Source organism: Sinocyclocheilus rhinocerous, unplaced genomic scaffold (genome assembly GCF_001515625.1).
Source record: "Sinocyclocheilus rhinocerous isolate Xijiao unplaced genomic scaffold, SAMN03320098_v1.1 scaffold1069, whole genome shotgun sequence".
Taxonomy (NCBI): Eukaryota; Metazoa; Chordata; class Actinopteri; order Cypriniformes; family Cyprinidae; genus Sinocyclocheilus; species Sinocyclocheilus rhinocerous.
Genome location: NW_015635541.1, coordinates 1174956 through 1199398, shown reverse-complemented (window position 1 = coordinate 1199398; position 24443 = coordinate 1174956). Strand labels below are relative to the sequence as shown.

The window sequence follows — 24443 nt, the reverse complement described above, 5'->3', positions numbered from 1 at the left end:
GGATTTCCTTTGCTCTCGCACAAAACCGGAGGCGTGCGCTCAGATACACACTGCTCTCGCCCAGAGAGTGTGCGCCCACTTAAAACGCGTCTCTCCTCTCACTCACTGTGTCCTGTGCACTCTCAAATCTCTCTGTGCTCATGCGCTATAGATATTCGCACCTGTCGCACCTGAATTAAACGTTGTCAAAAGTTATCATTATGCACTTTTAAAAAGTATCTCAAGTTCACTAAATTATCTCTTTTATGTTTGTATTTGTATTTTCTTTTCTGTGAATGCACATATGCATCTCTCTGTAAAATACTTCTTAAACACTTTTAAAAGGCACTATATAAATAAAGCTTTAAACAATCAGACCTCCACAACTGACCGATGAAAATACTATGTGAAATCTAATTGGCTGAGAGGGAACTGAACCTGGAATTCTTTTGACAATCAAAGATGGATCTTTAATTTATTTCCAGTTTAATAATATTTAGCAATGTTAATGAAATGTGGCCTATATTAGAAATGGCTAGGAGTTGGGTGCTTGGATGATTTGTATATATAAATAACCTCTGTCCAACTGGTTGGTCTGAGCAATTTATCTAAAAACAACATATTATATGGCTCTAAAGACTTCATATAAAAGATCAATGTTATGTCATAATATGTCAGATACCTCAACTGAATTTAAAATCATTGCAATAAATTCTCAGTTGGTATAATGGAAATAGTAACAATTCCAATCAAATGCAAAAATAGACGTAAATGATGCAAGATATAACACAATAAATGTTCTGATAGAATCACTGTTTGGAAATTTATTGGGAGTTTTTTTTTTTTAATTCAGTGTTTGTTTTCAGTTCTGATTTTAGTTAGATTTTTTTGTCTTGAAAACCCACTTTATATTAGCTACACATTCAATGACACTCTCAAAAAGTGAATATACAGTTATATGACAGTTACAAGTAATTACATTGTCTGCAAATGCATTAAACCCATAGAATAGAATGTAGTAATGTTATGACAAATATGGGAAATTCATTATAGTGTTATATTTGGTCTCCACATCTTAAGTATAGGGAATAGTGCATCTGACCCTTATCTAAATCTGTCCTTAATCAGAATATTATTATTTATTTAATATTTATTTATTTATTTATTTCAATCCAAGTGCACAATAGGTTATATGACCACATAAAAACTGTTAAACTAGGTTATTTACAAATAATCCAAGCACCCGATTCATTTCTAATATTTGATTATTATGATTTAGTAGTATTAAATTATAAAGAAATTACAAGATCCATCTTTGAAATCTGATTGGCTGATAACATTTGACAACGTTTAATTCAGGTGCGAAAAGAATTAATATCTAGCGCATGAGCACAGAGAGATTTGCGAGTGCACAGGACAGTTTGAGTGAGAGGAGAGACAGGTTTTAAGTGTGCGCACACTCTCTGGGCGAGAGCAGCATGTATCTGAGCGCACACGTCCGGTTTTGTGCAAGAGCAAAGGAAATCCGCGTGCGACGAGCGGGGAGATTCGCGCTCGCGCATTATATTAATGTGCGTTCGCACTACAATAATGCGCTCTTGACATTTGCCATTAAATTAACGCCATAACTGCCATCATCCACAGTTCAGATGTTCTGAATCCTTTCACCTGCATGATGTAGTCTCCAGGTCTGACATCAGTGATGTCTATCCACTGGCAGTCGATATCGTGGCGGTAAGTGTCCCAGCAACCCACCGAAATGCCTTGATCTCCGTAATTGTAACATGAAAAGCGCTTCTGAAGTCCTGAAGAAAAAAAAAACAGTTATGTGTAGTTGCAGTAGTAAACCTATGGAAGCTTGTTTCTACCACTGAATAAAACATTTAAAAAGGTAACTGCGACTTTTGAGCTCACAATTCTGACTTTTTTTCTTGCAATTGTGATTTACACCTTGCCATTCTGAATTGTTTTCTCAGAATTGCATTATATAAACTCGCAATTCGGACTTTTTTCTCCTAATTGCAAGTTTATACCTGGCAATTTTGACTTTTTCTCACAATTGCAATTTTATATCTCACAATTCTGACTTCTTTTCTCAGAATTGTGAGATATACACAATTAGTCTTTTACCATCAGGGCAGTAGGTGTCTTCCAGACAGAAACTGGCTTTGTGTCCTTCGGCCACTCGGCTTCCGTTGAGTGTGAGGAGGTCATAATGTGTGAACACTTCAATGCTGTGATAATGCCTGAATCAAACATATTCATATCAATGAATGTCAGCAGAATCAGAATAATTCAGTGGTGATTACCAAGACAAAAATCATTAATACTATTCCTCATAGTTTTTTTTTTTACAACAATAATCCCATTTAAATCTATAAACAAGTTAGGTCAAAAGTAAGGAGTGCACAATATTAGATTTTTGCCGATATCCGATATTTTCCAAATCTTTTTGGCCGATAGCCGATATATATTTCCATTTGTTTTGAAACAACACCAAGTCTCTCTCGTGCAGAAATTTTAAACAAATTGTTTTTAATTATGGCTGATATTTATATTTATTTTTTTGCTAAAACTTATTTGTTAGAGCTAATAAACATTATTATAGTTATTATTTAATGAGAGTACATTGTATATAAATTTTCATAATCCATTTGAAAAAATATTTTACATATTAATGAATAAATGTATATATTAAATTATTTAATTTACAAGTGTTTGTGATTTTTGTTCATGTAAACCATAGGTTCTGGCCTGTAAATCAAAACAGACTCGTGATTTTATGAAACACAAGTATCTTAATGATATTTGTGCATTTTACATAATTACAAGTAGGCCAACAGCGCCCCCTAAGTAAATAAAACGCCTTGAGGACGGGGATTAGGACCGGGGAAAGCTGCTGCTGCTGCTGCTGCACGTGCTAGTGACTGTTGACTCTATCGCACATCGGAGGCGTCGTTCTGTACGTGCATTCTTAAATCAAATGCGGCGATCCAAAACAGTGAATCATTCAGGCAAAAGTTCCTTTAAGAATGATCACACTGCTGACGTGATCTTATCACTATCACACCCTGAGCATAAGTGAGCTATCCGTCTTATCGGCAAAGCATATCGTCATAATTTTAAGCCATTATCGGCCGATTCCGATAATATCGTGCATCCCTACAAGTAAACTAAAAGTAATCCAAAAGCAGTCAGAATACGTTACCTAAACGAAGTAATCTAGATTACGTTACAGACTACAATTCTCATCATCTAATTTGTAATCAGTTACCTAATAATTAATCAACCCAGCACTACTGGGAACCACCCACAACACCCTAGAGTCATGGCAGCAGTTGTGCTGATTTTTTTCCAGAATGTGTAAAAATCTTACATTTCATGCTGGCTAGTGAACATGGGAAGAACAAAGGTTCACTATGGACCACTGCCTAATGACCTCACTGCTCCTACATGAAGAACACCCTTTACAGGAAGTTGTTGTTATGCTGACGGGGCTGTTTATTCAGCTCGTCTGAATAGATGGCTTTCAAATGCCAACTTCACTGGTGTTGTTTTAAAAGATTAATAAAACAGGTTTGGCCTGCGAACACACGAAGCCCACAACTCCTCCAAAATTGGGATAAAATTAAATGTTGAAAATGGGTTTCATTTTCTTTATGAAAAGTATGATTTATTATTTCTTTATGAGATTTACCTCATAAGCAGTACAGTACAGTACTGCACATGTGGTAGAGAGACAGTATTAAGGTAAGCAATGTGCCCTGAAAGTATAACTGTCTTGATTCCTGTTCTCAACTATTGCTCAAAACAGATGAAGTATGTGCAGGACGCATACCAAATGTACCTGCCATTCTGTCTGAAAATACACAGTTTACCGTTAACCTGTCCCACCTCTTCACCTCCACAAAACAACTACTGTATAACACTAATGTTGCCCAGAAATATCCTGCCCTGTGCCCCTAAACATGCACAGGAAGCTCTCAAATGCACACAAACCGAGGCAAGCAAGACAAGAGACATATTCAGAGCGATATTACTGGAAAACACAACATTCTTCAGCAGTCTCACCTGATGGGCCCGTGCGGCGAAACCAAAGCCCAGCTGCCGGCATACCACCATGGCTTCATTTATTCCCCAGTTCTCACTGCAAATCGTCCCCCAGCGCTTTCTGCCCCCCACCTCCATGAGCACCTCTACACGACCCTCAGCCGGGTCCCTGCCGCCCGCCAACCGCACCTGAAACACAAACACGCTCACAGACATCAAAACTACACATACAGTGCCCTCAAGGAGTATTTGAACACTTTTGGACACTTACCTCACATTTAAAAATGTCAAAATGTCATGGCATATGCTAGAGATTTTCTCAGAACTAACTTCAAATAAATTTTAAATAAATGACATATCATGCATTATATTATGTAAAGACAAAGCGTGAATATTTAAAATAAAATGTTTTGGGGTTATATAATGCCTTATGACATTTAAGTATATTTATTTAAAATAAATGTCATTTAATGCAAAAATTCATAATTGCTATATAATGCACTATATAATGCAAAGATATTTAAGTCTGTATATTTATTTTAAATAAATGCATTTAATGTAAAACATTAAATTGTGTATATTTAAAACATGATATAATATATGAAATATAATAATGGCCACACAATGCATTATACACTGCAAATACATTTTAGGTCTGTACATTTATTTTAATGAAACGTCATTCGATGCAAAAACATTTATTTGTGCATATATACAATAACTGCTATATAATGCATTACATAAATGCAAAGACATTTTAAGATTGTATATTTATTTAAAATAAATGCCATAATGCAAAGATATTTTAAGTGTGCATATTTAAAATAAATGTCAAAAGGCATCATATAAATAAAAAAAACATTTTAAATCTGTATACGTATATAAAATAAATGCCATTTATTGCAAAAAATATGTGTGTACTTTTAAAGTAATTACCCTATAATGCATAAAGACATTTGGTCTGCATATTTATAAAAAATAAATGCTATACAATACAAAGACATTTTAATTGCGCATATTTATTCTTAATAAACCCAAAATAAATTATTATATAATGTAAACGTCTTAAATATCCAAGCATCTTTGGAGGCTGTGCAGACAGCATGAATGACAGGAGTGGGCATAGTTTTCACAGCATGTAGAATCATATCAGAGTAACCTGTGATAATTTTGCTTACCGTGGTCTCAAAGCCTGTCTTAGGAACATAGCATTTGACAGAAGCATCCTGGCTGTGTTTGAATGTCCAGGGAGGGACTTCCTGGAAGTAACAATCCAAAATGGAGCGCTCTGTGCCAGTGCACTGCACTGAGTTCATGTGGATCGGCCCCGTCCCTGTAAAACAAACAAACAAACAGTAAATGTCACTGGCGCTTCACAAATATAAAACAAAATAACAAACACTTGGCCTATTTGAGTACTTTCAGCCACAGAGAACACTAGATACTTTCTAATTGACCCTTTCCTAAACATCGCCTTAAAAAAATGCTGTCCGCCATTTTCACAGACTAAATATTGTTCTTTACTGATGTAAATCTATAGAGGATCACTGTGTTTTCACTCCATAGCTCTGTCACTGGGGCGGTACCTTTTAAAAGGTACTAATATGTACACTTTATGGTAGATTACTTACAAATTGGAGTCTGTTACTGATAATTGCATAACAGAAATTGTAATTTGAAATGTAATCTATTGGATTATACAAATTAGGTAATGTATTCTGACTACTTTTTGATTACCTTTAGTGAATGGCCGGTAACTTAAAAATTTAGTAGCCAAATTGGCTGGTGAGTGAAAAAGTTCATTTCAAACCCTGCCTTTAGATTACTTTTGGCCTTAAATATATTCCATTCTTTGTTATCAGCATCATGAAGTGTATTAAACATTACATTATGCCAAGGTTTCCTAAACTGGAGTTCATGAAAGAACTACAGGGGGTTTGTGGGTTGATGAAATGTTGGAAGACTTTACAAATGTATAAAAGCAAATGTATAAAATAAAAGTAACTGTAATCTGATTATGAGCATTTTAAAATCTAATTACAAGTACATCATTTTTGTAATCTGATTACTTAATCCAGATTGCATGTAATAAATTACTAGCACTGCTAATATGCCCATACTTTTAAAATACTGTAGTGTGCTATTTAGGGTTAAATATGGTACAAAGATGTATCTTTTAGCTTTTGTATCCTGCCCCAGTGACTGTTTTGTACCTTTTTTTCTGAGAGTGCATCATACACCAGAAGGCCACACATGAATCTGATCAGATGTGTTTATTTTGTAAAATCATTATCATCACATTCTTGAAGTTCTATGGATATAAAAGAGCTTGACTGCATATCTGATCATATCACAGTTCATTTCCCTCTTGTATACTGTGGCATAAAAACATTGGTTGTTTCAGCCTGAGTAAATCAGAGCCTAACGTGAGCACTGTGCTAAAACTTCAGATATAAATCTCACAAGGATGTGAAATCAACTACACAGCATAAATATACCACAGCATTATTATTTTATTCAATTATATAGTTTTTCCCAATCTCAGAAATACATGCTGGGGAAAATAAGGGTAAATGAAGTAGAAAGCTACATGAACTGCTGTGGAAAAACAGTGGTTACGTGCTACTGCACTGTGCTCGGCTAAATTCAAAAAGTCCTATTTCTACCAGAGCAAAGAAATCATGACCAGCTGTTTAGTTTTGAAACAAAAATGATAGAGCCCAAAAGCAAACACAGCACCCTATTCAGCCTCGCTTCTGGGAAGCAAATTGCTAGAGATTGGCTAAAACCCTGAGGGTTAATATGGAAATGTTCCCTCACAGAGAATATTACATATAATCAAGGATGTAATCAAAGATTAGGGGCCGAGCAAGAGTCACTGAAAAACCCACTGACTGACTAAAAAAAAAAAAAACAGACATGCATGAGACATTTAAATTTTGTTCACTTTTTCTTGTTAACAGCATGATGACATCATGATTCGAACTTAAATGGCTCAATCAAAACTTTTCCTCATTGTGTCGTGTGCTACTACACTTAAAATATAAATATCAGTACATCCTGACATTCAGCAAGGCTACATTTATTTGATTAAAATATGATCAAATGAAATATATGATTGCAATTTAAAATAACTGTTTTCTATTTTATTATATGTTCAAATGTAATTTATTCCTGTGATATCAAGTGGAATTTTCAGCAGTCATTATTTCCATCTTCAATGTCACATGATCCTTCAGAAATCATTATAATATGCTGATTTGGTGCTCAAAACATGTCTTATTATCAATGTTGAAAACAGTTGTGATATTATTATCAATGTTGAAAACAGTTGTGCTGGTTATTATATTTTGTGGAAACTGACATTATATTTCAGGATTCTTTGATGAATAGAAAGAGCATCATAATTTATTTAAAATATAAATTTTTTAACATTAGAAATGTTAGTGTTTACTGTCACTTTTGATCAATTTATGCATTTTAGCACTTAAAACGCATTTTACAAAAAATTACATTTCTTTAAAGAAAAAATGTAAATATAAATCTCAGTATACATACAAAAACAGTGTATGCACAAAACGACAAGTAAATAACAGGAAAATAGAAGCAAAGACTAAGTAGTCCAGAAGTGGCTGATGGAAAGGGAGAGGTTCTGTGACCGACTGCACTGAACAGTTTCACTAGAGTGTGGTTTACGGAAAATTTACATTTTCTTCTCCCTAAAATAAAACAACATATATATTCCGCATTAATGGTGTTTTCCTTTCATGGGATGACTATAATCCCTATTTTAGGAGCAGATTAAATTGCTATATAAGAAATATTTCTCTCAGCCAAGTGCAATGTCAGCATCAGTTCGAAGCCAGAGGAAAAACTTAGTGACTGCTGCATACAAAAAGAAAAGTCTATGCTATATGTTTTGCCTGTAAAGTGTGAACGTGACTTGAAATTCCTCATCTATAGTGTCTAACTGAAGTAAAACCGGCTGATACAGCATTCAAACAAATCTCAAGACATGAAGTCATCTAGGAACTTCAGGAAAGATAGGTTTACTTTCATCTTACTGCGAGGTCAGGCTTAGAGAACGTCTCAGCAGAATGTGTTGCTTCATGCTGCACTGGCTTTAAAAACATCTACATTGTCATACAGAGTTCATGCCAACTCCATGATCAAACTCAAAAAATCCACAATACAGCCACAATGACAACACATCTTCAAGCATATTAAAGGGATAGTTAGTTAACCCAAAAATAAGAGTAAATAATGACACAATTTAAAACTGTATGGCTCTTTCTTCTGTGGAACATAAAATAAGATATTTTGAAAAACATTTGACTTTAAAATGAAAGTCCATTGGTGTCCATGTTGTTTGGACCCCAACTTTCTTAAAAATATCTTTCTTCGTGTTCCACAGAAGAAGAAAAAGAAAGGTTTGGAAGGACATGAGGGTTGAGTAAATGACAGATTTTTCAGTTTTAGATGAATTTTCTCTGTTACATTAAATGTCTGGAAAATCAGGCAGTGCAATGAACACTGTACCAACACCATTATTCAGGATCATTTCTAAAAGTGGTAACCACAGTCTGGTACGTGTAGCCCATCTCAACAGATTTCCTATTTTTACCGCCTGTCCCAAACAGTCCAGCTCTGTTCTGTCATTGAAAAGCTCATGTGTGTCTCTCTTCACTCACTATATGTTTTTGTGGCCTCGGCTGCACTAGGAAAATTATACACGACAATAAATATACCTAAAGACCTCAAAGATACGGGCGTGCAGAAATCATAAGCTTTGATTTCTATTCCTGTTACTTCATCCAAATGGCTAAATTCAGAAATCAGCAAGTGGAGTCACTTTCTAAAATATTTGTCCATCACACCTTGTTGAATTGAGAATTTATTCCAACCAAAACTATTTCTTAATCACCAATAAATTGTAATTTGCATTATTTGTTTTATTTAAAATGTATATATTTTTTGTCTCAACGAGAGTTATTCAGCTGTTATAGCACTCACATGATCTACCTGATATAAAAAATAATCCAGTCACAAAAATTTTAGATTCTAATTTTTTAGTCTTACATATTCCAAAATTTGTGGTCAGTAATATATTTTTATGTTTCTTAAAATAGTATCTTATGTTCACCAAGCCTACATTTATTTGACCAAAAACACAGTAAGAATAGTAATATTGTGAAATATTTTTTACAATTTAAAATATCTGTTTTCTATTTTAATATATAATTTTCAGCATCATTACTCCAGTCTTCAGTGTCACATGACCTTTTAGAGATCATTCTAATATGCTGATTTGATTATTATTATTAATAATGAAAACAGCTGTGCTGCTTAATTAAGAAAAATAAAGATTCTGTGATTAATAAAATATTGTGATGTAAAATACTGTCATAAAATAGAAATATTTTGTAATATTACAAACGTTCACCTTTAATCAATTTAATGCATCCCTGCTGAATAAAAGAATAAATTCCTTTCAAAAAAAAAAAAATAACTTACTGACCGCCAAATTTTGAATAGTAGTGTAGCTTGCTTACTACAAGAAATAAACTTAAAAGTTGTTCAAGCTAACAGGCACTATGGTTGCTTTAAACTGAAATGTAAAAGTAGAATTTCTAATAAAGTTATCAGCCAACCGGCAAGTAACACATCAAAGACTGCTTGTACTTACAGTATTTGGCACTTGGCAAGTTAAACTGAGACCTTGACTGGACTATTTTCAAAACATGAAAGCATCAACCTTACGCTGGTTCATTTCAAGTGTCTGGACTCTCATATGGGTCACTACCGGTGCAGTACAGCATATATATTTCAAAATAACAGGCCCCTAAAATCATCATTATCCATAAATCAACATGTCATTCTTTCACTTCTTTGAACGGTGGCACCTGATAAATCATAAAACATTTACGAGTCAAAACCCTTTTCACTTCCTTTCTTTAAATAAAAACTGTGAAACATTGCAGCTGTGTTTTTCATCAGAGCAATATTGGGAAGTCTTCAATAAATAGCTACTGTCATCGCTTCTGTTTGGCAGAGCAATTATCCCATCTTGTCAGATTGGACCGATTCCCCTTGGAATACAGATCAGCGGTGAACTTTGTCACTCAGCCAAAGTAAACTCACATGCAGTGTGGATCTGAGCCACAGAAAGTTCAGGGAAAGTTCCTTGCCTTAAAGCATCATCACTGATGTGGAATTCATGTTTTGCACCTGGAGAGTGTGATATCGCATTATGTAAAGCATAATCTCTGACCGGTTTCATATTCAGCTGCAGACAGGCATATCCTATAGATAAGCAGTGCTTACAAATTAAGTTCAGACTCAGACTACTGTGGAATCATGTGGCAAACTCAGTATGATCATAATCACGTTCGTAGTTATGAATCACCTTCTTCCTATAAACACCATATTGACTCAAAGCAGATTAAGGAACAGGTCATCAAAGAATGAAAATTCTATCTTTTACTCGCCCTCATGGGATCATTCAAGCTTAAATTAATTCCCACCTTGACCCATGTATGCTCCGGTAAGAGCCTCTTTGGCAGTGCCGAAGCCCAGCTCTCTGCACACCACGCTGGCTGAGATCCGGTCCCACCGGTGGTCAACCACGGTTCCCCACTTTCCCTCACGGAGAACCTCGACTCTTCCTTCTCCCAGACGTGGTCCTGCCTTCAGACGCACTGACAGCTATGAGATGGGAAGAAAGACTGACAAGGTTACATTTTCAAGTACTAGGGTTTTAACCACAACAGACATTTGGGGAGCACCAGTGGGGTACATGCCTTCCCCAATCTGCAGATTAGCGGTCGACAAATATGGGTTTTCATAGACTGATTCTTACATAATATTAGCCCCAACCTTAAATATGTGGTTATAGCTTTGCAAACTGCTAAGCCTAACTAAAGCACTACATTATTTAAACCCCCTAACAGTAAGGTTCCTATACATAAAATTAAATACTTTATGGTAGCATCACTCAGTTTCAGTGTCTCTTGTTAAAAAAGAAAACTAAACTAAACTTAAAAATCACTAAATGTAACTGAAAAGAAATGTAACTCGTGACATTTGCAGTAAAAATGCAGTAAAAGCTATAAATATTGTGAAATATTACCAATTATAATAACTGTTTTCTATTTGCATCACATGAAACAGAAATAATTCTAATATGCTGGTTTGGTGCTAATTAAACATTTCTAATTATTATCAATGCTGATGAACAGAAAGTTCTTTTGTAACAATCTAACAATCTGTGAACAGTCTTTACTATCACTTTTGATCAAATTAATGCATCCTTGCTGAATAATAGTAATAATTTACTTAGAAAAAATAAACTGACTCCAAACCTTTGAACAATGGTGTATATGCCTGTTCTATTTCTAATTCTATTATATGCAAGACATCAGGGTTTAACAGGGTTGAAGATCAGTGCAAAAAGTCAAAAATCATAACACATTATTTACATTCCTTATGTTGTGTGCCAAGAACAGTATTTTTTCTTTAAAACTTTTTTTAAAAGTATGATATTTTAATTTCAGTAACAGCATAATGAGGGTCGTATTTGATTCTAGTAATTATTTGTGGGGGTTTGATTGATTGGTTGGTTGATTGATTTTTTTGTAATTTATTTTACTTTTTTAATCGGTATAACCCATTAAAATGTAATTATGATGACTGATAAACTTTTTTTTATTAAAAAATATAAATATTTCATTTTTGCCAGTCATTAAAGCCAGTCATTAACTGAATAACCAAAATGTTTTTAGGATTACCTCTGCAGGGTGAGGTGCCTGGGGTCTGCCAGAGGACATACGAGCAAACTGTGGTCCTGGGACACAGCGGGCCACTGCATGGCGACCGTTCTTACAGGGGCCCGGGCTTCGAGGGATTGACAGCTGGGCATGACACTCCGCCAGACTGGGCTCTGTGCCCAGGCAATGTACTTTCTCAACCCAGAATCCCTTCTTCTTGGTCATCTGACTCAATCTAGGAGACATTATATGTCACAAGAGCAGTGGTACATTAAGAGTTCAATTAAGAGTACAAGAAGATGCTCTGATGTGTGGTAAAGCAATATGTTTTAGTATAAGTGCCAAAGAAGAGTCAACTGAATTCACCTGGTTGTTGAATCCTTGACTTTCTCATCCCATATTTTTCTGTAAATGAAAAAAATAAGAACATTTTAAAAGTTGAAAAGAGCTGAGAAAGAATGTGCAATTTATGGTGCTGTTCCTCCAGACTGACCAGCAAAAATAACAATATTACACTGGCAATAAAACAATATAAATGTACAGAAAGCCATAGGCCACATGAGGTTTTATCATTAGCAGGCAGTTAAAACTCACTGTTCCAGATCTTCATTACCATTTGTGTCTTTATTCAAGATAATGCTACAGTCAGCACTCCAAACTAAAGTTTCTTCCATTTACATTGCTTTTTTTATAATAATAAAAATGTATGGCCCACAGACTGAGACATCAAAGAACATACACATATGTTTTAACTTAAATCTACCACTAAACTGGCTTTCAAATATGTACATTCTATAAACAGATATTTCCACTGGCATGCTGGTATCCCAGAATGGGCACAGTAAGACTTCCCATAAAACAAACCGAGACAAACTTATACTCAGAATGACAGAGAGACAGAGAGAGAGAGATCCACCCAAGAACACCTGCCCTCTATAACACACCTGTGACACATGAAATCATCACTGCCATCATCACCGTCTGTCCAGCTAAATGTGGTAGTTACAGAGGATTTAGCCTGGTAATCCATGGGATATATGTTTGACACACTACTTTTATTTTGCTGAATCTGTTTTTCTGACTGCTCTCTAAAAAATAGTTTATCAAATGCACTTTTAAAATAGGAAAATTAAATTTAAAAAATGATACAATCATTCTCCTGATGGAGCTGTCTTAATGAATGAATTTCAAATGAGAATATCAGTCAACAGAAAAGCAACCAACCTTTAAATGCTGTGTGGAATCTCCAGTTTAATGACCTCATAAAATATTCTGGATGTTTCTACCATAAGACACTCTGTAGCACAGTAACATTATAGTAGATCTAAAGCTGCAGAACTGCAGCCTAAAAATGATCCTTTACAGCTGTCATGCCAATAAATAAATAAACTTATTTGATGCATATAATTTAAGTTTTTTTTTTTTTTTTTATATACCAAGTTGCTCTTTTATATATCAAATGTGCCGCTCTGAATGTGAAGAGATATTTCAGACAATGCCAGTCTGTTTTTTCATTTGTTCTTACAGTTGCTGGCACTGAAATACCCACCTGCTCATGTAATTAGTCCAAGAGTTCCACCCTTGGTTTACTGCTGAACCAAGAAAACTTAATGATAGAGAGCGATGGTCTGTTTGGAGACAACAATCATGCCACTGTTTTAAGCATTAGTCTATACACATACACACACAAGTCTTTCTCTCTCAGTACATCTTACGAAACATGCTGTTTAAGCATTTATTAAGCAATTGGGCACTTTAATCTGTGATATAGTGTGAATATATACTAAATATCTCACAGAAGAAGGACCAATCTCAATAGACATTACATAATACAATATTAACGATGCAAGTTTTATTTTATTTCTTTACTTTTTATAAACTTTCAACAGGCACTTTTATTTATTTTTATTAAAAACATATTTACACTATATAAAAAAAAAAGAGTCTTCTTACAGTTTTATTTAATAGTTATGGACTTGAGACAACAGTGTCAGTAAAAAGTATGCTTGAGATTCTGAGACTCATGATAAGTGAAAAACACAAAGATAATTTTGGTTAATTTTTTGCAAAATTCTGTAAAAAGTATGAAAATCTAGGATACATAAATAGTCTTAGCAATTATTTAGTGTTTTGTTGCTGATCATATATTTGGCCTTCGCCTTTGATCAGAAGAAAAATTATTTTGTCTCACCCTGTACAATATATGAGATATAATACAATACAAATCATGCAAATAATGAAAAATCTCTTACACTACTCCACTGAATGCCAGTGCCCTAAACTTGAACATATTTAGCTGATTATGGTGTTTGACCCCTAAATGTGATACTCAGAGTAAAAATACAAAGTTTAAAGCCTGCCATTAAATGACACTGAGCCAAATATCACAATACAAACAGAAGGTGATTTTTCTTTCTGTGCACAGTCTGACTGGGGCACTACTTTAGACTGAAAGGACAGAATCAGACTCGTTAAAATATTGTTTTTCATTTCTTTAGATGCTCATCTAAGGATCTCTGAGGCTGAACTGTGGCTTAAGTCTTTCAATTTCCTCAATTGACACAGACAGAGTATGTCCTGCTGACACAGCAGCCAAAAGCCGCAGCTATAATTGTCTTTCCCTTACTCGCCAGAAACGTGGAAATCTTCTGAGTGGCCCAACATTTAATTACAGCATCTTCAGCGGAGGATCCAGAAGAGTCTGTAGTCATTACACAATATAGCTATTAAGGATACAAGCGTTTCCGGCACTTTTATGTCCCCAGGGTTGTTTTAATAATAAATAAATAATAATAACAATTATATATATTAAACATGCATATTTTATCAAAAGTTAGTGGACTTGAGACGACAGTGTCAGTATGGAAGGCATTTTTGTGAAATTATGTTACCAAAAAAAAAAAAAGTTGGAAAAGTTAGGATACATATATAGCCTTAGCAATTATTTCCTGTTTGTGTTGGTCAAATATATAGCCATTGCCTTTAAGAAAAATTATTTTTGTCTCACCTTGTTCAATATGCGTGATACAATAAAATCATGATATTAAGGTAAAATCTCACACACCACACCACTGAATGCCAACACCCTGAACTTGATCACATTTGGCTGATTATAGTGTTTGACCCCCAAAGGTGATAATCAATGGACTGAAAATATAAAGCTTAAAGCCTGCCATTAAATGACACTGAGCCAATCATCACAATACAAACTCCATAAACACAGAAGGTGATTTTTCTTTCTGTACACAGTCTGACTGAGGCACTGTTTCGACTTTGTCAGACTTGTTAAAATATTGTATTTCATTTCTTTAGATGTTCATCTAAGGATATCTGAGCCTAAATTGTGGCTTAAGCCTTTCAATTTCCTCGGTGACAGACAGAGTGTGTCCTGCTGACACAGCAGCCAAAGGGCGCAGCTATAATTGTAATCTGCCTTTCCCTTACTCGCCAGAAACGTGGAAATCTTCTGAGTGGCCCAGCAGTTAATTACAGTATCTTCAGCGGAGGATCCAGAAGAGGCAGTGTCAGGGCGGGCCGGCTCGCGATCCCTGAGTGATCGCTACTGCCAAGTCTGCTGCTCTGTGGAGACTTAACAAAATGCACATACGACATGATGAGGTCAGGTGCTGGGCACGCTCACAGAGGAGAAGGAGCCAAATGGAGATTCCCTAGGATGTAAGCCACAGCTAGCTCTATAAGCTCTAATTTGAGTTCAAACAGCATCTTCGAGTTGCTGTTTGCGGCATGTCTTTGAGTCATGCATAAACAAAAGCTCGCTTAGGTGTTCCTGTGACCTCAAGATTAGGATTCTCAAGGAAAAGGGCATTAAGCCTAAAAAGAGATAACATTAACCTGTCAGCGGTCTTATCTGCTAGGTAAGAATCTTTTTTAAGAGCACAAAAACGTGGAAATTGCTCAACGCTCAAGCACATTTATCAAGACATATTGTTCTACAGCAGGCACAAATCATAGAGGAATCATCAGCAGAAAGCACGTACAACACTTACAACAACGCCCCAGCACAAACCTTTCACTAAAAAAAGCTTAGGGACCGCAGACCCATAAGATTAAGGTGGTGCTTTTTATAACGAGCACATGGGTCAACATGCCAGCACGGCCAAAGCCCATTCAGACGATGGGAAACAAATAGTTGTGCTGTGAGTGTGGTTATTAAAAAAATACCTCCTAACCACAGCAGCCTCCTATAAGAGAAGTAAAAAAATGAGGCAACTATGAAAAGGAAATAACAAATGAAAGCGAAATGCAGGTAGTAAGCATGTTCCATTAGGCAACCATTTTCAGTCTTTGATGCACGTTTACGAGACTACCATGACGTATGCGTGTGCATTCCTCTGCTTGTAAACAAGGCGCAGCGCATCCGGGTTCTACGTCAGAACGCCGGCTCCTGCGTCAGCAGCACCACACGCATGCATCGTGGTATACTATTATGAACATGCATTGAAGACTGACACTGAACGGAAGAAACTGTTGAATAATGTCGTTATTTTTGTTTTCTTTGCGTACAAAAAGTATTCATGTAACTTCATAAAATTAAGGTTGAACCACTGATGTCACATGGACTGTTTTAACGATGTCCTTCCTACCTTTCTGGGCCTTGAACGTGTTAGTTGCGTTGCTGTCTATGCAGGGTCAGAAAGCTCTCAGAATTCATCAAAAATATCTTAATTTGTGTTCCGAAGATGAACAAAGGTCTTACTGGTTTGGAATGACACGAGGGTGAGTAATTAATGACAGAATTATCATTTTTGGGTGAACTATCCCTTTAAATAAGTATGTGGGTAGGTAGATAAGTAGGATCGTAAATAATAGGTAGGTAGTACAAGAAGAAAATAAGTAAGGATACCTCCTAGATTCTGTAGATAGATAGGTAAGTAGGTAGGCGGATCATTAGATAAGTAGTTAGGTAGGCAAAAAGGTTGAGTGGTAGGTAGGTAAAGGTAAATAGAAAGTTAAAAAAGATACACAGGTGGGTAGATATGTAAGTGGAAAGGTAAAGACAGGTTGACAAATAGATTGGTTGGTGGGAACATAAGTAGGATAGTAAAAAGATAGGCAGGTAGGTATGAGGGGAAGAAAATAACTAGGGAGATTCTAGATCTAGTGGGTACAGTAGGTGGATAAGTAGGTAGGAAGGTGGGTATATAGGTAGGTAAAATGAATGGTAGATAGGTAGTAGGGGAAGAAAATCGGGAGGTAGGTAGATATTGTATATGCGTAGTATGTGGGTAGGTGCATGGATAGGTAAATAAGTAGGTTAGTAAAAAGAAATGGTAGGTAGGTAGATGGGTTGATACTGTACATAGGTAGGTAAAGATGACAAATATGAGCACAAAATTGCTCTAAGAAAATAACTTTTCTAAAAAGAGCAGTACTGGACCTTGTCATCTCTGATCCTGTATTTATGCTCTAGAATAGAGTTCTAAATACACATATCCTGTATCCTGTCTAAGCCGCACTGCAAGAAGAATCTGTAGGCATCAAACTCCAGTTGACTTCACAGCACAATAACTGTTATATAATATATGCATATACCCATAAAAAAACTGAGGATGCAGCACACAACCTGCATAAATGCCTTTTTAGAATAATAGCCAAAGTCCAGAAACTCCCAACAATAAACTGCTCTTTACATTATTAAAAGAACTGACCAAGTGAGACAACAAAGACAGTACAGCTCAGTTGGGAACACTGTTCAGGGAAACATTCTGTGAGGAGGCAGGAGAAAGTCAAGGGTGGCAATGTCAATAAAATCATTAAACAAACCTGAAACTCTTTCTCCAACAACAGACACTTGGAAGGTTTTAAAACTGATGTCCCTTTCCAATAACAATCAGCAGGGATATTAGACTTCTCACTTAGAACGAAGCGTTCTGAGCAGACTGTTCATTTCAGTAACGCTGAGATCCAGATAGCATCAGCAGGTTTGAAAGATCTTTTAATCATTGGTTAAGTGTTTAGGTTTGTGAAAGGTGCCTGGGGAACAAGGATAAGGAAAACAGATGTGCAATTCCAGCCAAAAGAGTTGGTGAATCTTTCACTTTCTGCTATATGCAGAGACAAACATCTTCCAGTGCTTAGACATGAACTTTGTCTACATAGAATATCATCATCACAACACCCTGTGTGGTCCAACAAACATAGCAAATAAGCAAAGAAGATAAAAAAAAGACAGGATCATGAAGGATCATGTAACACTGTATATGTCTGCTGAAAATTCAACTTTACCATCACAGGCATAAATTACTTTTTTAAAAGATATTAAAATAGAAAATATATTGTTATAAAGTTTTTTACAATATTGCTGTTTTTACTGTATTTTTGATTAAATAAATATAGCTTTAGTAGTAAGTGTAAGCATGATTGTTCAAAAAAAAGTTTTTTAAAAATGTTAAAAGATCTCACTTTTTTTTTTTTACAGTAGCATTTAACATATTTTCACCTGTATTTACCCTTACATAAACAGCATGTAAAATAAAACTGTAGCTGGTTGATACAGGTCTGCTACATGTCAGCCAGACAGTCGTTTCCTGTGCAAGTGGGCAGTTTTTGGCCAGAATCATGCAGCTGCAGGACTGGATATTATGTTGTTAGTTAAAACTCTGGGAGGCCCTGTACTAACACAGTGAAATTTAACAAAACTGACATCAGCCAATAACAGTGAATTAATGCGAAATATTGGGTTTTAATATGATACTAATTCTCTCCAAAACCTCAGAGACTCATGCCAGTGCTCATGTTGTTTATTTCATTAAAAGCGCAGGACTCACTTGTAGGTGTTCATGTTGGGCTGCTCCGCGTCAGGAAAGCCAAGCATCCCACACACAACTCTGCTGCTGTTCAGACTCCAGCCTTTATCACACACCTGTCTCCATCTCCCAGCATGCTTTACTTCCACCACACCTTCCGTAACAAGAGCACGCTTCTTTGTAACCATCAAGATCGGCTTGAGACGGACTTCCTCGATCTTCACCCTACTGGCAGACTAGAGGAAGATTGAAAAAATTTTCTCATGAGCATAACCTGCGATTGGAATCGTTCACCCAAAAATGAAACAATCTGCCATTGTTTACCCTCATATTGTTCCAAACCCTGAGTTCTTTGATTATGTCCTGAAATGGCATGTGTATATGTAAATGTTATTAAAATGGCAAAAAGTACAATAAGAGCATAAAAAGTGGTCAATTGCAGCTTATGCACTATGTTCCAAGTCTTCAAGGAATATTCTTTAAAAAAATCTTCTTATATGTTCCACAGTAGACAGAAAGTCATACAAGTTTGGAAGGACATGAAGATGAGTAAACTCTTTATTTAAATGTTTAACAAACTAAATTTAAAGAAAATGCAGGTGAGATGCATTACATATGTATTAAAAGAATTTTCAGGTCTACTACAATCTCTATTTACCGGATTATGAAACTGCTGTCTGGAGAATTGATCCCATCTGGTATGATCCTGGGAATGTCCGTTGCCTGGTCTGAGATGTGCAGGTGTCCTTGAACTGGAGTAAATGTCCTGCCAACGGTTCGAGGTGACTGCGTTTGGCCTGAGAGAGATGGTGTGCCCTCTTCTAGTGACTCCAGGATGCACTTGGTCCAGCCTTCTCTCTGGACTGCAGACCACCCCGAGATCTTCAGAGTGCTTGCAGTCATGAACACCCCATCCGTTCGACTTGCAGTCTTTCAGAGTTTTCTCCGTTCCTTCACACCTCACATTATCCATCCAAATGGGGCCTGTGACAGATGTTACAGGTTACAAAAGCACTGGAACATAAAACATCAGTTATGTGTCTTAAAGTGATAGTTCAACCAAAAAAAAAAACATTTAAAATTCTGTCATTATCCAACCACCCTCATGTCATTTCAAACCACAATGACCTTCAGACTTTTCAGACTGATCCGGTTCTCGAGTTGTATAAAGCAATTATTCACCCAAAAATTTAAATTTGCTGAACATTTATTCGCTTTCAGCCCATCCAAGATGTAGATGAGTTTGTTTAATCATTGGAACATATTTGGAGAACTTTGGAGCATTACATCACTTGCTCCCCAATGGATCTTCTGCAGTGAATGGGTGCCGTCAGAATGAGAGTCCAAACATCTGATAAAAACATCACAATAATCCACAAGTATTCCACATGACTCCAGTCCATCTATTCATGTCTTGTGAAGTGTAAAGCTGCATGTTTGTAAGAAACAAATCCATCATAAAGCGTTAATCCATAATCCATAATTATAATGCTTCCTAAATTCCTCCAGTGAAAAAGTCCATCCCCCATTGTCCCTTCAAATCAAAATCAAAATCAAAATCAAACCATATTAGTTTAGAATGCTTTTGGACTGTTTTTACTTGTAAACAGCATGTGATCTGTGTGTATTTCTCTCCTGATTCAGACAAGATGACTTTGCAACAGTTTGAGGTTACCAGCATCTTAATGATTGATTTGTTTATTGTAAACATTCAGCTTTTCACTTCACAATACATTAATTGATGGGCTGAAGAATTGTGGTGGATTATTCTGATGTTTTTATTAGCTGTTTGGACTCTCATTCTGATGGCACCCATTCACTGATCCATTGGTGAGAAACTGATGTAATGCAAAATTTCTCCAAATCTTGGATGACCTGAGGGTGAACTATTCTTTTAACATTCAAGGAAAAGATTATCAACGAATAATGATTTACAGTTTGGTCTGTTCATCACATAGAGTTATTGTATGGGTTTGAAAGACTTGGAATGCAACACAAGTTACATGGACCACTTTTATGATACTTTTATGGTACTTTTTGTCATTTTTTAAGTTTAAAAGTTTCAGTCTCAAATCATTGTAATTGAATAAAAAATTAAAAAAAACTATCATTATTTAAAGTTATTTTGTGTTCCACAGAAGAAAGTCATACAGGTTTAGAACAATGAGAGGATGAGTAAATAATGACAGAGTTTTTGGATGAACTGTTACCTTAAACAAGCCACTACCAGCTGTTCCATAAATATCATAAAAAACACTTTTTTTAAAGAAATTGTACATAATACATATGCATAAAGTTGAAGTCTGCAGACTTCATGTACACAATACAAGTTAATATGGGACAGAAGCATCACCATCAAAAGCATTACAAAAGAGCTCTGGTGAAGCTGTCTGAAGGGTTTGTTTTAGTTTTAATGACAGTGTTGTCTTGCCAACTAAGTGTTATACATGCTTTGGGTTAGTGGCTGTCTTTATAGCTGCCTTAAAGTGAAATTACAGGGAGCGATTTGGGCGATGTAAAGAACAGTAGCTCTGTGCACTTGCACTTGTGAGAAACAGCTATTTAAAACAGCATTGTGCCTTCTTACACAACTGTGCTCATGTCTTTCACGTAATCCACAGTTAAATGTGAAAATAACAGAGATTAAAACTCCTAAACCTAAGCTATTCAGACAGCAACTCTTTAAAATACTTAAAGCAATAGTTCACCCAAAAACATTTTTGGAGCTTGATGGCCCTCGGTTCATTTTCATTTATCAAAAAGAGCAGCACAGACATTCTGCTAAACGTCTCCCAAAGAAAGTAAGTCACACAGGTTTGGAACAACATGAAGGTAAGTAAATGAGGATAGATGAGGGTGATTAAAGATTCATAAGTCACAGTTCATGTATTTTAACAGAGAAATTCACTCACCTTCTCCCTCTCCGTACTTGGCACTGTGCGCCCATGTTATGCCACTTTGGAAACCCAGTTCCCTGCAAACCACATTAGCGAGTTTAATGTCGACCTCATCGTCGCATACGGTGCCCCACGTCCCACTGTGCAGGACTTCAACTCGTCCCTCGTTTTCTCTGTGGCCGATACCTGCCAGTCGCACTTTGGCAGCAGGAGCTCGCCTTGAGCGGCCTGGCGATTCGGGACGTGCATCCATGCACACAAAGAGGAGCGCAAAGACAAGAACACAAATGGGACAGATGGCCCGAATCATGATTGCACAGAGGTGAGGCTTCTGGAATAGAAAACAAGGAGTGTCATTGTTACTAAATTAACTACACAATGAAATTACCAGTAGTTTTTAAGTTGCATTGAGTGGGTTACAGAGATAAATTAAGCAGGTCATGTGATGTCAAAATGGCAGCCTCCATGAGGTGACCCACTACATGTGAAATAAAACAGCCTCTTTATCTGTGTTTATCAGGACATACTTAGCAAAAATACTTTTTAAAGAAAAGGTTTAAAATACTCTTTTAATGAGCAGAACATTAAATAGCTCCATTAAAAAGATAAAGTGGAAAGACTTTTTTTTAATCTAACAGGGTCCCACATTTCACTTAAAAATCAAAAGAAGAAAACGTAACAAATATTATAACGGCCTAATATATACAATATTTATATTATATTTATAATACAATAACATTTATAATAACAATAATTTGCATAAAGACAATTAAGACTATTTAAAGATCATTGGGTTTTTTGCATTATGACTTTACCTACACAATTTAAAAATTAAATTAAATTAAATTAAATTAAAGGGGTCATATGATGCGATTTCAATTTTTCCATTTCACTTAAAAATCAAAAGAAGAAAACGTAACAAATATTATAACGGCCTAATATATACAATATTTATATTATATTTATAATACAATAACATTTATAATAACAATAATTTGCATAAAGACAATTAAGACTATTTAAAGATCATTGGGTTTTTTGCATTATGACATTACCTACACAATTAAAAAATTAAATTAAATTAAATTAAATTAAATTAAAGGGGTCATATGATGCGATTTCAATTTGTCCTTTCTCTTTGGAGTGTTACAAGCTCTTGGTGCATAAAGAAGATCTGTAAAGTTGCAAAGACTAAAGTTTCAAATCCAAAGAGATATTCTTTATAAAAGTTAAGACTCAACCACGCCTATCTAAAACGGCTCGTGGGAAGATTTGCATAACGCCGCCCAAATGTTCATGCAAAGAAAGAAGGCATAACTTTTATTCTCGCTGTAGTATTGTTGCTGCCGCCATGTCGTGAAGACGCTGTGTGTTTCGTTGTGAAAGCGAAACTACTTTGTTTGGTCTTCCAAAAGAGGACGATATCCGGCCAATCTACTTTAAATTAAATTAAATTTGAAGCTAAATCCAAAATTTTATTTCTGGTTTCATTTATATGACCCAGACATCGTCTTTGCAGGTTTTTGTGAGGTTCACCCCACAGATTTGTGCATATTGCATTAGAGCATGTGATGGATGGAAGAAACGTTTAGTAGAGGTATGATAACAGGAAAATTTAACAGGAAAGTTAAAATTAAGAAAAACAAGGGTCTACAGTTTGTGTGCATAAATAGCAACATGATTATATAAGTATCCAACAACAAACAGGAATAACTAGCTATTACTTCTCTATTACTTCTAATTACCATCTCTATGTGGAGACACATATTTAGAGATACAAATAGATATCAATGTATATACATAACATATTTTACCACATCCCAGTATTTATTCATAAACCAATAAATAAAACCCATTATGACATAAAGCATGCACTAGAAGAGAAGGAGAGAGACAGAGAGCACATTTTTAAGAACATCATTAGGAACCCAAGCAGATAAAGAGCACCAGTGAGTTAAAAGTCAAAGTTCACTCACCTGGCAGTCACATGTAAGTCACGTCAGTCACGGACTGAAGGAAAATGAATGAAGGAGAGAGTTGAACATACACTCTGTCCCTCTCCTCCCCCTCCCTCCATCACTTCTACATCCCTCCCACAGATCTCTCCATCTTTATTTCAACACATTTCACATAAATGCAGATGCAGCAGAACTGACTTTTTTTCTAGTTGTTTGTTTTCTAATATATTTTCACAAAAGTGTGACTTTTTTATAAACAATTTAAATGTTTATACATTTTGATATAGTATATATGTAGATGACAGACAGACAGACAGACAGACAGATAGATAGATAGATATATATATATATATATATATATACACACACACACACATTCATATATAAAACTCACAAAAAAACGTGTGTTTGTAAAAGTGGTTGATGCTAAAACATTTTTCTAGTTGTTTGATTTCAAGTATACTTTCACTTATTGTTTTTATATATATATATATATATATATATATATATACATATATATATTCTATACATGAGTAGAGGAGACTCATCTGAAGTTCAGTCTAGTATACCAACATATAAAACAGACAAGTGTCGATACATACAATTTACTTTTAACAAAGGTTAAGTAACATATCGTAAACATGAAGTTGCTATTATCATTTGACAGTGGATCTCAAATTTTGATCTGTTCACACACACTTAAACTTCTTATGGCCAACTTTGTAACACAAAGCCACAGGAAGATCTCAAGTCCTGAATAACTCCATATGTCAAATGCCAAGTAACTAAAAGAAGCTGCATAACCACATAGTAGATGTTTCTTCAGTGAGGAGACCACAAACCTCACTCCCAAAAAAGCAAGACATCCTTCTCTTTAAACCACAGTAAGGATTGTCTTAAATATCTCAACACTCATTTTCACCTCCATCCATAGTCCTTCACTCTATAGATAAAACAAACAGCTACTTGTTTTTATTTGTACATACTTTAAATGTTTGCATGTCTGTGAGTTTGTGACCAAATTAG

The 24443-nt window shown here is 35.5% G+C and overlaps 1 protein-coding gene across 1 annotated transcript in view; it reads right to left on the bottom strand.

Moving 5' to 3' along the window:
• Positions 1-21769, bottom strand: part of LOC107747282 (lysyl oxidase homolog 4-like) — a 28221-nt gene extending 6452 nt beyond the window's left edge. Inside the window, exons 1-11 of the mRNA XM_016561751.1 lie at positions 21475-21769; positions 19221-19546; positions 18584-18798; positions 12162-12200; positions 11817-12030; positions 10554-10734; positions 5208-5362; positions 4051-4218; positions 3874-3941; positions 2110-2225; positions 1648-1784 (exon numbers count right to left, since the gene is read on the bottom strand). Coding sequence (XP_016417237.1) covers positions 1648-1784; positions 2110-2225; positions 3874-3941; positions 4051-4218; positions 5208-5362; positions 10554-10734; positions 11817-12030; positions 12162-12200; positions 18584-18798; positions 19221-19546; positions 21475-21769 — 1914 coding nt within the window. The remainder of the gene's footprint in view (positions 1-1647; positions 1785-2109; positions 2226-3873; positions 3942-4050; positions 4219-5207; positions 5363-10553; positions 10735-11816; positions 12031-12161; positions 12201-18583; positions 18799-19220; positions 19547-21474) is intronic.
• Between the last annotated feature and the right edge of the window lie 2674 nt (positions 21770-24443).